This window comes from Mixophyes fleayi, chromosome 6 (genome assembly GCF_038048845.1).
Source record: "Mixophyes fleayi isolate aMixFle1 chromosome 6, aMixFle1.hap1, whole genome shotgun sequence".
In the NCBI taxonomy this organism is placed as follows: Eukaryota; Metazoa; Chordata; class Amphibia; order Anura; family Limnodynastidae; genus Mixophyes; species Mixophyes fleayi.
The window spans coordinates 91,815,302-91,828,140 of NC_134407.1; the positions used below are offsets into that span (position 1 = coordinate 91,815,302).

At 35.7% G+C, this 12,839-nt stretch overlaps 1 protein-coding gene and 1 long non-coding RNA gene across 2 annotated transcripts in view; both read left to right on the forward strand.

Moving 5' to 3' along the window:
- The window catches only part of LOC142160338 (uncharacterized), a 480,167-nt gene that overhangs the window by 294,952 nt on the left and 172,376 nt on the right, over positions 1-12,839 (forward strand). The gene's annotated exons all lie outside the window — the stretch shown is intronic.
- The window catches only part of SGPL1 (sphingosine-1-phosphate lyase 1), a 44,500-nt gene that overhangs the window by 4,533 nt on the left and 27,128 nt on the right, over positions 1-12,839 (forward strand). Inside the window, exons 2-4 of the mRNA XM_075217036.1 lie at positions 7,995-8,160; positions 9,438-9,505; positions 11,568-11,715. Coding sequence (XP_075073137.1) covers positions 7,995-8,160; positions 9,438-9,505; positions 11,568-11,715 — 382 coding nt within the window. The remainder of the gene's footprint in view (positions 1-7,994; positions 8,161-9,437; positions 9,506-11,567; positions 11,716-12,839) is intronic.

The window sequence follows — 12,839 nt, forward strand, 5'->3', positions numbered from 1 at the left end:
TGAATGCCAGGTGTTATGCTGTGGGGATGTTTTTCAGCGGCAGGAACTGGGAGACTAGTCAGGATAGAGGGAAAGATGAATGCAGCAATGTACAAAGACATCCTGGATGAAAACCTGCTCCAGAGCGCTCTTGACCTCAGACTAGGGTGACAGTTCATCTTTCAGCAGGACAATGACACTAAGCACACAGCCAAGATATCAAAGGAGTAGCTTCAGGACAACTATGTGAATGTCCATGAGTGGCCCAGCCAGAGCCCAGACTTGAATCTAATTGAACATCTCTGGAGAGATCTGAAAATGGCTGTGCACCAACACTTCCCATCCAACCTGATGGAGCTTGAGAGGTGCTACAAAGAGGAATGGGCGAAACTGCCCAAAGATAGGTGTGCCAAGCTTGTAGCATCATATTCAAAAAGACTTGAGGCTGTAATTGCGGCCAAAGGTGCATCAACAAAGTATTGAGCAAAGGCTGTGAATACACATGTACATGTGATTTCTTAGTTTTTTATGTTTAAGAAATTTGCAAAAATCTCAAAACTTTTTTCACGTTGCCATTATGGGGTATTATGTGTAGATTTTTGAGGGGAAAAATGTGAAGCACTCTGAATACTTTCCGGGTGCACTGTATTATACTATATATACTAATTATATTATTATAACATTGGATTTCATTGTTCAGCCTCCCTTAGTCAACCACCAGATCTGTGTCAGATTTTGTCACACACATTAAGGATAAATCAACCATTTATCTGGTTGATTGGCAATTGGGCTATATCCTAAATTGGGCTATATCCTACAATAATCCTAAATCTACCTGTCCATAGTCGAAGAATTTTACATAAGATAAAAAGCAACAAATACCATGACTCTGGAAAATATTACATTATAGTCCGAAAGATTGAATAAGGATGCTTCCTAAAAGTACTGAGTTCATCTTTTCAAATGATATTACGGGTTAGAGTAAGAATCCTTGCACGTATTTTTAGAATAACTTTGCAATGGGCAGCTTTCAATTGCTGTCTATGGCTTGTAGTAAGGCTGGGTACACACTACAGTGTTTCAGCCGATTTTCTGGTTAATCACACGATAAACAACCCCTCGGCCCGGTATTGCATTAGTGTGTACGCTCCAACGGTGAAGATTATCGTTCCGAACCACATTGTATAATTTTTATTTAATTTTTAAATCGGACGAAAAACGTCATTCAAAGATGGAACAATGTTTTTCCAATTCTGCAGTGTGTATGCACTCATGACTGTCTGTGTCCATAGATCACTATAGAGTGTGCAGAGTCACAATCTTTTCAGCCAATGGTTATGATTGGTGAAGAGCACAGATCTGAAAGTAAATAGTGCAAAATGTGTTTAGTGTGTACACATAACTCGGCATGCTGATCGGGATTTTTTTTTTTATCAATCGTTTGTAAAATCGTTAAGGATATTGCATCGGGATAAATTTTGTGTAGTGTGTACCCGGCCTTAAATCTTTAATTTGCCAAATGTAAATCTGGAATTATGTATGCAAATTGCTTATGTGGGTATATTGCATGAACTTTTATATGCAAATAAAGTGAATATAACTTTTTCCTTATGAAATGAAGGATATCCGTTTTCAGTCAAACTTGCTTTCTGGGTGAATTTATTTTCATTGCTCTACTGCTGGCCACCGTTAAAATATCAGATTCCAGCTCTAAGGAAACAAATATAAATCTGCCTGCAAGTCTCCCTTTATTCTTTTTATCTCTGATTTCAAGTATGGTTTCTATGAAACGCATATGCGTGCATTCAGAGTTTCGTGCATCTGACACTTGCATCTCCTTATGACTGGATAGGCAGAACCAATAGGTAAAGGGGTGGTCTAAAGTAGATGGCATACAGTAAAGTATTTTACACAAATGCAGCTGAGGCAAACCTGTCAGGCCATACCTTTTGTGCCTACTAAAAGACATATACTGATGATGATGACACTTGCCAGCACTAGCTTGCCACTTCTGATTGACTGACTACTTGTGAATTCACCTCTGTACTTGATGGGTCCTATCTTCATTGATCATGCATTAAAGGATTGTGTGGGCATATTTTAAAAAGGTGGTAGTGCATGGGGCTTTTTCCACCAGCCATTGCACTGTGCAGCATTTTTTCTCTGGGCTCCTCTTACAGGACCAAGAGATTGGGATTTTGCACACACACCCCCCCCCCCCCCTCCTCCGCCATTTAAATTGAAGAAAATGAATTGCCTGTTCTATATTTACAGAACTGGCAGAACCCCGACGAAAAACATCTGCATTTGGCTTCAGCTGGTGGTGGGACTTAGCTGCACTGCCATCTTTTTACAAAGTGCTAGTGCTGCTTTTGGTGTTCCTAGTCCTACCCCAACCACACCACAAAGCAGAAAGAATTGATTGTTACTGTCCCAGCTCTATTCTTAATTTCTATACAGTGCAAAATGACATGGTAAAAGCGGAACTTGATTATTGTATCGCTAGAACTTTGAGCCTCTGCCGTTAGATGATTTGTTTAGCCTCCCTTTTTAGTGACGAACACTCATCTAGGTGCGCAATTGGAAGTTGATTTCTTTGATTATTCTTAATATTAAAACTGAAAGAGTACTATTCACCTCTTTGAAAGCCAAGCATAATATATATTTTTTGCCGCCACTAGCCCCAACATTAAATTATTTGCATTAACAATAAATAGGTCTATTTCCTCCAACCAGCCCCAATTCAAGATAATAGCATTCATATTTCCGAGGCATCAATGTATTCATTATATTTTATTAGCCCCCACATTTAATAGACCACACTGCATTAATAGACCCCAGTCCCACATTAATATAATCACAAATAGCATTAATGCACCCATATAATATTAATAACCCTACTAGCACACACATAAAATTAATACTCCCTCAAAAAATACTTACTTGCTCTCCACTCAGGATGGTGCATCTATTCAGGGACTTGCACCCCTATTCTCTACATGCCCCAAACTACATGCTGTACCATAGTTTTCTTGCTACTTGGCAAGAAGCCGAGAATAGCAGCAAAGACACAAAGAAAAACATGAAGACTCCTATCGGCCCCATTCCTCGCCTGTCCACCGACATCGGTGTAACAACAGCATTGCTGCAGCTCTCTGTCAAGAAGCAGGGTAGAGAGCTGCAGGACAGACGTGATTTCATGTAGCAACTAATGTGCACCTGGATCAAATAGCGCAACCCCTCTGCTTTGCGCCCTAGTCTGCCACACTGGCCGCAGTGCCTTCCTTATGTCTCTGCCTGTCTACTTCTCTTCTGATGTTCACCATAAGCATTGTTGTGTTCCCGGTACTGTACTCTGGCAGAGGATCAACGTATAACTCCAAATATTATTGCTGCTCTAGGGTTCCGTGAGTCTGATGGTACATATATTACTTTGAGACTGTTGTAATCTGGCGGCAGTTATACTGCAGTTGCTTCGGCTCTGTACTGCGGCTAGAGATTCTATGTTAAGTGATATTTTGTTAAGCTGGGTACACACTACACTGTTTTCGTCCAATAATTGGCTCAAACAGCCGACATACGACCGCTCGTTCAAAAGTCGAGTCAGTGTGTGCAGTGACACGATGGTCGAAAGTCTGCCCAAATGGACGATTATCGCCTCATTTGGTTGGTCGTACCGTTTAATATTTTCGTTCCAATCTCGTTTCCGCTGTGTAGTGTGTATAAACTTCCGACCGATCCACAACAGTGAGTATGAAATTACTGTCATTGTTCACGACAACATGGCTGTAAAAAGTCGCTAACGGGACGTCCACTCTTCCCTTTCTCGTCCTAAACAAGGCTAGTGTGTATGCAGTCCATGGACCGAGCGATCGGACCATCGGTCGCATGTAAAATCGCTCGGCATAAAAAGTTGGTCGAAATTTCTGTAGTGTGTACCCAGCTTTAGCATTGCAGTAATCGGGTTTATCAGATTGCTATAGGTATATTGATTTCCAGAACTTTGTGGCAACAGAGAACTTTATCTGTATTATTGCTTTGGAAAACTGGAACTGTTACTCTGATTTTGTGCTGGTTCTTGGAGAGAGCCTTCTCCCAGAAACCTCTATGAATTCTTGTTGAAAACGTTTGCTTCTTTTCATTCTTTCTGAATAGTGCACTGATTTTATGTTTATATGTTATTATTATTACTGCCAGCCATATCAACTTGCATTATCAAACCAGGTTTGCAGTGTTTATTTAATCTACATATGTAGTGAAGCACATTGCTAAATGTATAAAGACTATTGCCTGGTATAGCTGGTTATTCACAATTGGGGTCTGATCCTGAATGTAAATATTGACTGTCCTGGCAGCTGGTTTAAAATTTGCAACTTCCTTCTGATGCTCTGAATTCAGACTCCTGAGAAGGTCCCCCTGTGATAAACCTTCTTTAGATTTTTTTTTTTTTTTTTTTTTTTTTTCTATCCCCTTGTGGGCTACAGTTCATAAAAGCATTTCCAGTATTCGGAATAAAACATAGGCCTACCACAATCCCAGTGTTCTCTGGGTGTGAATGTGTAAATCTGTTTACTCTACTTGGTAAAACTGCTCTGAGATGTGCTTGTGTTGTAGAAGATAAGATAGCTTTACAACCCTGTAGCTATATCGTATTGCAACATTTGGCAGTTGGCTTACTTGTGGTTTTGTGCCAAAGCTAAAGCTTGATTTAGATTTATTTTCCCAGTACATACATACATACACAATTGTTTATAGAAAAATAGGCAGAGCTAATGGTTGTAGTTGCATACATTCAGGCAATAATCACTATACAATTAAAATGTTATAGCAATAGAAAATAAAACCTGAAAAAAAGCCACATAAATGAATACAAATGCATCCAATATCAAAGACAGATATCTAATTGAAATTGCGTCCAGTTCCAAGCAAATTTCTCTACTAAACTTTAACCTTTACTCCTGGGCCTTCAAAATTTGACCTCATATTAGGCGCATCCAGTCCCATACAGCAGTGAAGAGGTCATACAGCCTCCAACACAGGCTTTTAAACATCATTGCAATAAAGTGTCTCATTAAGCTGCAGGTGATTGAGGACACACACACACATTTATCAAGCATGAAAATTAAAAAGCAATCGGATTAAAAAAAAAAAAAGAGAGACGAACTTTGTGTGTCTGAGTGTGTGTGTGTGTATTTATGTATGTATGTATGTATGTATGTGTGTATGTATATGTATATATATATATATATATATATATATATATATATAGATATAGATATAGATATAAGATATATATTCAGATATGTATATATATATATATATATATATATATATATATATATATATATATATATATATATATATATATATTCAGATATATATATATATTCAGATATATATATTCAGACATAATGGAACGGCAAATAAAATGGAATTAATCTCTAAGACCCTATTAGGTGTTTAATACAGCGTGGTTAGGAAACAGTATATCATTGAAATACATAAATCAAAAAGCATTAAGAAAAAAACCAACGTAATATACTAATTGCACACGTGTTTAAGTTTATCTGCTATGCATGTATAGAAATGCTAAAAACGGCACGGTCCTACCTAAAACTTTCATGAGGGATTACTTTTTAAAAGCTGTATAGAACTTAGCCTAATTGATTGGTACTAATGTTTTAGAAATAACTATGCTTATTAAACTTATAAATACAATATTGTTACTTTAGCAAGAGATCACCCACATTACTGGAGCTAACGATCAGTCTAAATTTGGAATATCATGTATATCAGAAATGCTAATAGCTTAAATCAGATCCTAAAAATGACCTATTACATGATATAACATTTGATAAATATCATATTTGAGTAACTAAAAAAAAAATGAGTGTAATCAAATTGAACATAAAATCATTATAAGACAACATCAACATCTATATATAAAAAAAACATTAATGTGGCTTTAAACCTGAAAACAGAGATGTATAGTAACCGTAACTTGCTGGTATATAGGAAACTTATCAGATACTAACATTGTATACTAGACAAATATTAATTAACCAGCAATACACATTGTGATAAATAGCTGAATCAATATCCTAGTTATGGCCAGTACTATTGACAATTAACCCTTATTACTGACAACCTCTAATTTAAATTGTAATGAAACAAATAACTTGTATAACTAATTAAATTGGTTTGCTTCAACATAAAACTAATGTATAATAGTCTATATAATGACTAAAAAAAACATGCACACATGTATTTGAGCAGAATATGATAGGAATGCTACAATAAACACAGTGAATAATATAATATTAAAATACATTGCAGAGCTTGGTACAATAGTAATAAATTAAAGCATATATTTTCTTAATTGTGTGTTTACACTTTCCATTCGGTATTTAACATGGCTAGTTGCTAAAATGTATAAACTGTTTGGATCATAGAGATAAAGTAGATTGTCTATTTACAGAAAAGAACACAAAAAACAGGTAACCGTATGATGGCAACTATTATGTGGGCTAATCCAGTATTCAGGGAATGCAGTGATATAACATCATGACTAAATAGTGTTTATTTGTAACGCATCCATAGGCTGCATGTTCAATATTCGTTATGCACATTTATAGGCAGCCTCCAACGTGTGCAACTGATAGGGACACTTTAAAGCTATGGTTGCCCTAGATCCACATGGGGGCTGTTCATTACATTTATAGACATAGGGTCTGATGTTGAGTTGAAACACATGTTGGGCGTAATTTAATTTTTTATTTTTTAAAAAAATCCATCCGTAAAAATGGCATAATTATGCCCCTATGTTGAGTTGCATGTATCACCAGACATGTCCAGATGTGCACCAGTACCGTATACATCAGGCTTGCATCATAGATGCACTTGTATACACAGGGCCGGCACTGACATTTCCAATTTGCCCCACAAAATTCTATAATATTTGCACGATCAATGAAGAAAGCACCAAATCAACTTCAAAGGTGAATCCGCAATCAACCGATCAGAAGTGGCTAGCTAGTTTTCCTTGACCGTCATCTGTGTGCATTTGCAGGTGCAAAAGATATGGCTCCTTATAGGTGTATATGTGTCTCTGTCCTTGTCGGTCTCATCCACATTTATGCAAACACAGCTTTACTATACTCTGTCTATATTAGACTTCCTTACACCATCCCGTCATAAAAAGACGCAAGTGTCAGATGAGTGCAACTCATCTGACACTTGCAGTCACCCATCTGCGTGCTCCTTTTTTGGCATGCACTTTGCAAACTTTCATAAACTGACATACTTTGAACTCTACATCAGGCCCATAGAGTGCATTGTATGCTTCACAAATATATTTAGATGGATGTATTATCTCTCAGCAAATCGACCAGCAGTCAACAAAGGAAAAAAAAAAACCTAAACACATATAAGAGCTTAACTTTATTTAAGTGTGGGGGATCACGCAGTATGTCTTTAGTTGTCCAGTCAGCAGCAGTTGGCACACAACATGTATGCTTCAGTGGCTGCCTCTCTACCTTTATTTATTTTTTTCTTGTTCGGGTGACCATTTTCAGTAAGATCATGTTTGTACTTCATGTAAAAAGACTTTACTGATGCAGTTGTGTTAATTATTAAATAGCTATTATTTAAAGACCTCTGTATTGCATGAGTCATTGTTACAGTATTATTAATTTCCATTTTGAAAGATTATAATTTATACTAAGTGAAATAAGCTTTATATTCAGCTGTAATTGTAATATATCTAAACCATTACTGATATAGATGTAAATACAGTCATGTTTTAAAAGATTTAGAGAAAATAAAAGCAATGGAAAAAAAATAAACCCCCCCCCCCAAAGCATATACTTAAATGTGGTTAGCAATGCAGTGTGGCTGAGCTGGGTTGTAGTCACTGAGGAATTATATCCTAGCTTTTTCTTTAGTAGTTGTAATGGTTCTCTACTTTATGTAGTGTTTGGTATCACATTTTTTTTTTTTTTTTTTTCTCTCTCCAGGGGAGTTTAATGAATTATAAGGAAATTGTCCTAACGTATTTCCTTGATGCCAGGAGCTTTATAAATGAAGCCTGTAAAGAACTTGAACCATGCCATCTTATCGCGCTGACATTTGCCTCCACACTCATGTCTGTATGGATTTATGACTTTATATTTCAACAAGAGAGTAAGTATTTACCATTTATTATTCTACAGTAGTGCTGTCCAAGTATTTGTTGTATGAATAGGGCTGCATATAAGTTATAATTGTGTGATTACAGGCCAAATAGTTTAAAAAGAAAACAATATCCATACTGTAGAGTCTACACATGTGGTCAAGAATGTTAGGGACAGTAAAAATAGCCTTTGTGGAGATGCCATCAGCCCTTGAGTAGCCACTTGCACAGCACGTTTGGACCACATTCTTTGAAGAGTACTTTTTGGTGGTATAACATGGTTGAAAACAGACAAATCTATCGGTATTGCTTCATATTTTTCCAGTCGACTTGCAGTAGGGTGTGCAGGGGAGCAATTTTCACCACATCTTATGCTTTATCCAATGAGGGATTGAAATCCCTCCTATCTTAAAAGGCACATACGCTGCTTATGCAGTAAGCAATATTGCTCTTTCACTACCTACTTTTTATCATTGCTCCTGGGTGTGTCACCTGTTCCTCTTTGAGACTCATTGTTTTGAATCTTTGTTTTAGAAAGGAACAAGCTCACAACCCTTTTCCTGGTTCCCCAGTGTTCCCTGAGAAACTCTCAGCAAGCCACCTGTATGTAGATTGCATTCAGTACAGCTTATGTTACAGAGACTAAACAATTATGGAGACTGCCAATATGAATAATAAATGGAACACTAATTGTGTAATACTTAACTTAGAAATGGGTAGGTTATTGAATTGCTTAAATTCATGGAAAGTCTCTCCACCTAAATGCTAGTAATTACATTAAATGGATGCAATGTATGTGTGAGCAAATGCATTACAACTACCTCTGTTCTAAATAGGCAAATATTCCATTGCTATGGTCGTCAAACCCTCATTAACTTTGCACAAATGAGGCCCATTTTAATTTTGTGCACTACTTCTTGTAATCTAATGTTTTAGTTTGACAACATCCTTTAATATAGATGGCAGTATTGTATAGAATATTGCCAACATCATAAGCAAAATGTCTACATTGTAAATGTTCTCTGTATAAAACAGATGGCAATGTTTTAAAATGTTCTAGTAATTGTGATTTTTATTCAGCAGCAGATACAATTGTCTTGAAATGCTTGTTTATTTTGCTATGTTTGCTGTGGTAATATTGAAATAACAATCACAGGTTTTTTTTGTATATATATATATATATATATATATATATATATATATATATATATATATATATATATATATATATATATATATATATATATATATATAAATAATCTCTCTAAAAAATTTTGTCTGTTTGCAGGTCTAACATCAAGGTTTAAAAAGCAATTTTTCCGAATAATAAGGAGATTGCCATTCATCGGTTCAAAAGTAAGTAACACAAACAAGTAATCTGTCTAATATTGTTTGCAATCATTACTTACATTTAGAATTTTGTGTGCAAACTGCTCCCTACAGAAAAGGGTTAATCAGTGTAGCACTATTTATAAGATTACAATGCAACAATTCTGTCTTGGCAGTGAAAAACTGCATTGTTATTTCACACCATCAATCTTCCTAAAATGTGCTCTTTGCATTGCACAAAGTGACTACATTAGCACGAGACATTGTGTCAGTTTTCTTTTTCCCCAAGCCTGTTTATTCAAAGTTTACTTGAGGTCATGATTGAACTGAATGTGGCTGTATATAGAGATGTTATTTTGCAATATATCCTTTCTACTCTTAGCTTTTAAGAAAATTATTTGAGGTCATTCAGAAAGCAAAGGCTGAATGCAGGTTTTTTTTTTTTTTGTTGTTTTTTTTTTAGAGAGAAGCCTTTATCCTGTCCACACGATTAAAAATCTAATCATACAATTGTTGTTCTTGTTGTGTTCTATCAATCCCACAACGCAGATCAAAATTGTAATATGCAAGAAGCAATCGCATGTTTTTTTTTTTTTGTTAACAATCTCATTGAGCGTCTTAGTTGTGTGTAGATCTAATGGTACAGAAATGCAACGATTGATCCAAAAGCAGTGATGTGTGTAGGCTGCATTGGGGCAGGGACTAATGTGAATGATTATATATTCTTTGTACAGCACTGCATAATATGAACGGTGCTCTATAAATAAACAATAATAATGTGTTAAGTAACTATATGTGTCAACCTACAGAGCGCATGCACTTAAATGTCTCTTATATTAAATCAAAATTGGTATGCGTGTGGATTTTTGACAACTGATCTCATGAAAATGATGAATTGGCTTACAGTTTGATTGTGATGTGCGCTTTGGTTATGGTTTGTAATTGTACAGAAATACAGTAGTTTGGAAACAATAACAATGAATGTGTATACATATTTAGTACTACTTTTTTTTATTTTTGTCACCTTTTATCATGAACTAAAGTATAATTATTTTATCTCAAAATTGAACTATAAACCTTGGACCGACACTAGCTTAAAAAACATGCATTTTGCCACCTCTGATGATCAGTGTTCTTATGTGCTGATAAGATAAGTATAGCAAAGTATAATTTAGTTACATGACAACCCCAGTGTAGCAAAGATAATGACTGATTGTCATACTATGGCTTGCAAAATTACACTGCAGTCCGATTTTATTTGTTTGTTTTCCTTTTAGGGCATAGACCACAGTTAAGGACATCAGAACTATTGTAAACATACAAGATAAACTTGCAGTGGTACTTTTATATATTGGTTTTGATAAATCTCAATCCTCTAGGTTTTGCAATGTGATCTTTGAAACCTGTTGGTTTGAGAGTTGGGGTCTTCCTTTCATTAATGAGCTTTACTTACAAAATTTGATGTTCACTTTTCCCTGGTATCACACACCATGCTGCTTCTCCAGGTCATTGATGGGAACAGCAACAGAACAGTGATGAACGTACAAACAGCCAACCAGTGATGTAGGGCAGCAACACAGTATTTGATAGCAGGGGCATTCTCTCCTTTACCCACTGCTTGTATATGTGATAAGAAGCAGTTGGGGATCAGGAAGTAAGAATTGCAGAGATGAGAGCAGGAAGGAAATTGTCCCTTGGCATTCCTGTATGGCAGTAAAGGTATTTGCCCTGAAAATCAAAGTTATTGTCTGCCATTTGGAGGTGGCAGTATGTACTTTCAAGCCTGGACATTTTAATACTAGCTTTTGTTTAAGCCTTGGGTTGAGTTTCTTAACCATGGCAACATTTAATAGCTTTGCGGAGCTGCTACGGGTAAAAGGTGGGGAAACAGTCTTTTACTTTCTAATGAGACAGTCTTCAATTTCCGCCAGCTGTATGTTGGAAAATATTTTTTTGTTCTTTAGCTTTACACAAAGGATAGAATAACTGTTATTAGGTAAGGCTGCAAAAATTGTCTACAAAGGGATAGAGAAGTAGTGAGATTTATATATTGTATGTATTTCTATTAATATGTTTTTTATTTGAACAGATCCAGAAGGAGTTGGATAAAGCTTTGGATGAAATGGCTAATGTTGTATTAAATATGAAAGATGGAATGAGCTTTGTGACTGTACTCCCTCAAACCGGACTGAAGCAGGAACAAGTCATGGAAAAGCTGAAAGAATACTCTGACCTAAGTATAACCATTCAATCATGTTTTTTTCCTAATACTCTGTACGCAGTAATACAGAATGGGTATTAAAACGATAGGAACCATATACTAAGTATGTGTTTGTGTGTGTGTGATAGATATATATATATATATATGTTAACCCATGCATGATACTCATGCATTCTAGTCAAATTAAGCTACTTAAGGTGTTAAAAAGGTTCTTGTCATGCATTTGGGGCTAGGCCAGGCCTCCTCAGGGGAAGAGCGTTACTTCCCGAGGTAAGCGCCATTTTTTAACGTGGTTTTGTCCACATGTCACCACCTCATCATGCTTCTCCATCACCTCATCCTTCATCTTCATCGCTACATCCTTAATCTCCATCGTCTTACTGTTCTAAAACCTCTCGATACACAACGTTTCTGCTAAACACCTTATCGCTGTGCTCAATCAGTCTTCCTTGAAGGGCAGTATTCATAACCTGCACTTTCACATCACTGCTTCTCCGTACTCGTGAAAATGCGACATACAATTGTCCATGACCAAACACAGGCTCTGGTAAATAAATACCCACACGGTCAAGAGTTTGAGCCCTCAACTCGTAAATTTAGCCTTTACTACCCCTCCCACGGGGAGAAGGGGGGGATGATGGAAGTTAACTGGCTTCACTATTATATTTTTTTTGTCAAATAATGTCAGTATACCAAATTTCCGGTCAATTGGATGAGCCCTTTCTGAGAAAATAGTTTGTTCCACACACACTAACACACGCCGCTAGGTGTGTGTGTGTGTATATATATATATATATATATATATATATATATATATATATATATATATATATATATATATATATATATATATATATATATATATATATATATATATATATATATATATATATATATATATATATATATATTTCTCTAACAAACCAGTAGAAGGCACTGACAAATCTGTTAAGAAGTTATTGTAATATTACATTATGTTAATGTGCATTCTATGTTGGTTTTAATATATATATATATATATATATATATATATATATATATATATATATATATATTTGAAAGATGGGGGTTTTTTTGTGTGTTTTTAAGTTAAAGAAAAACTCTAGATTTTGTAATCAATTCTTACCGAAAATAATTGGG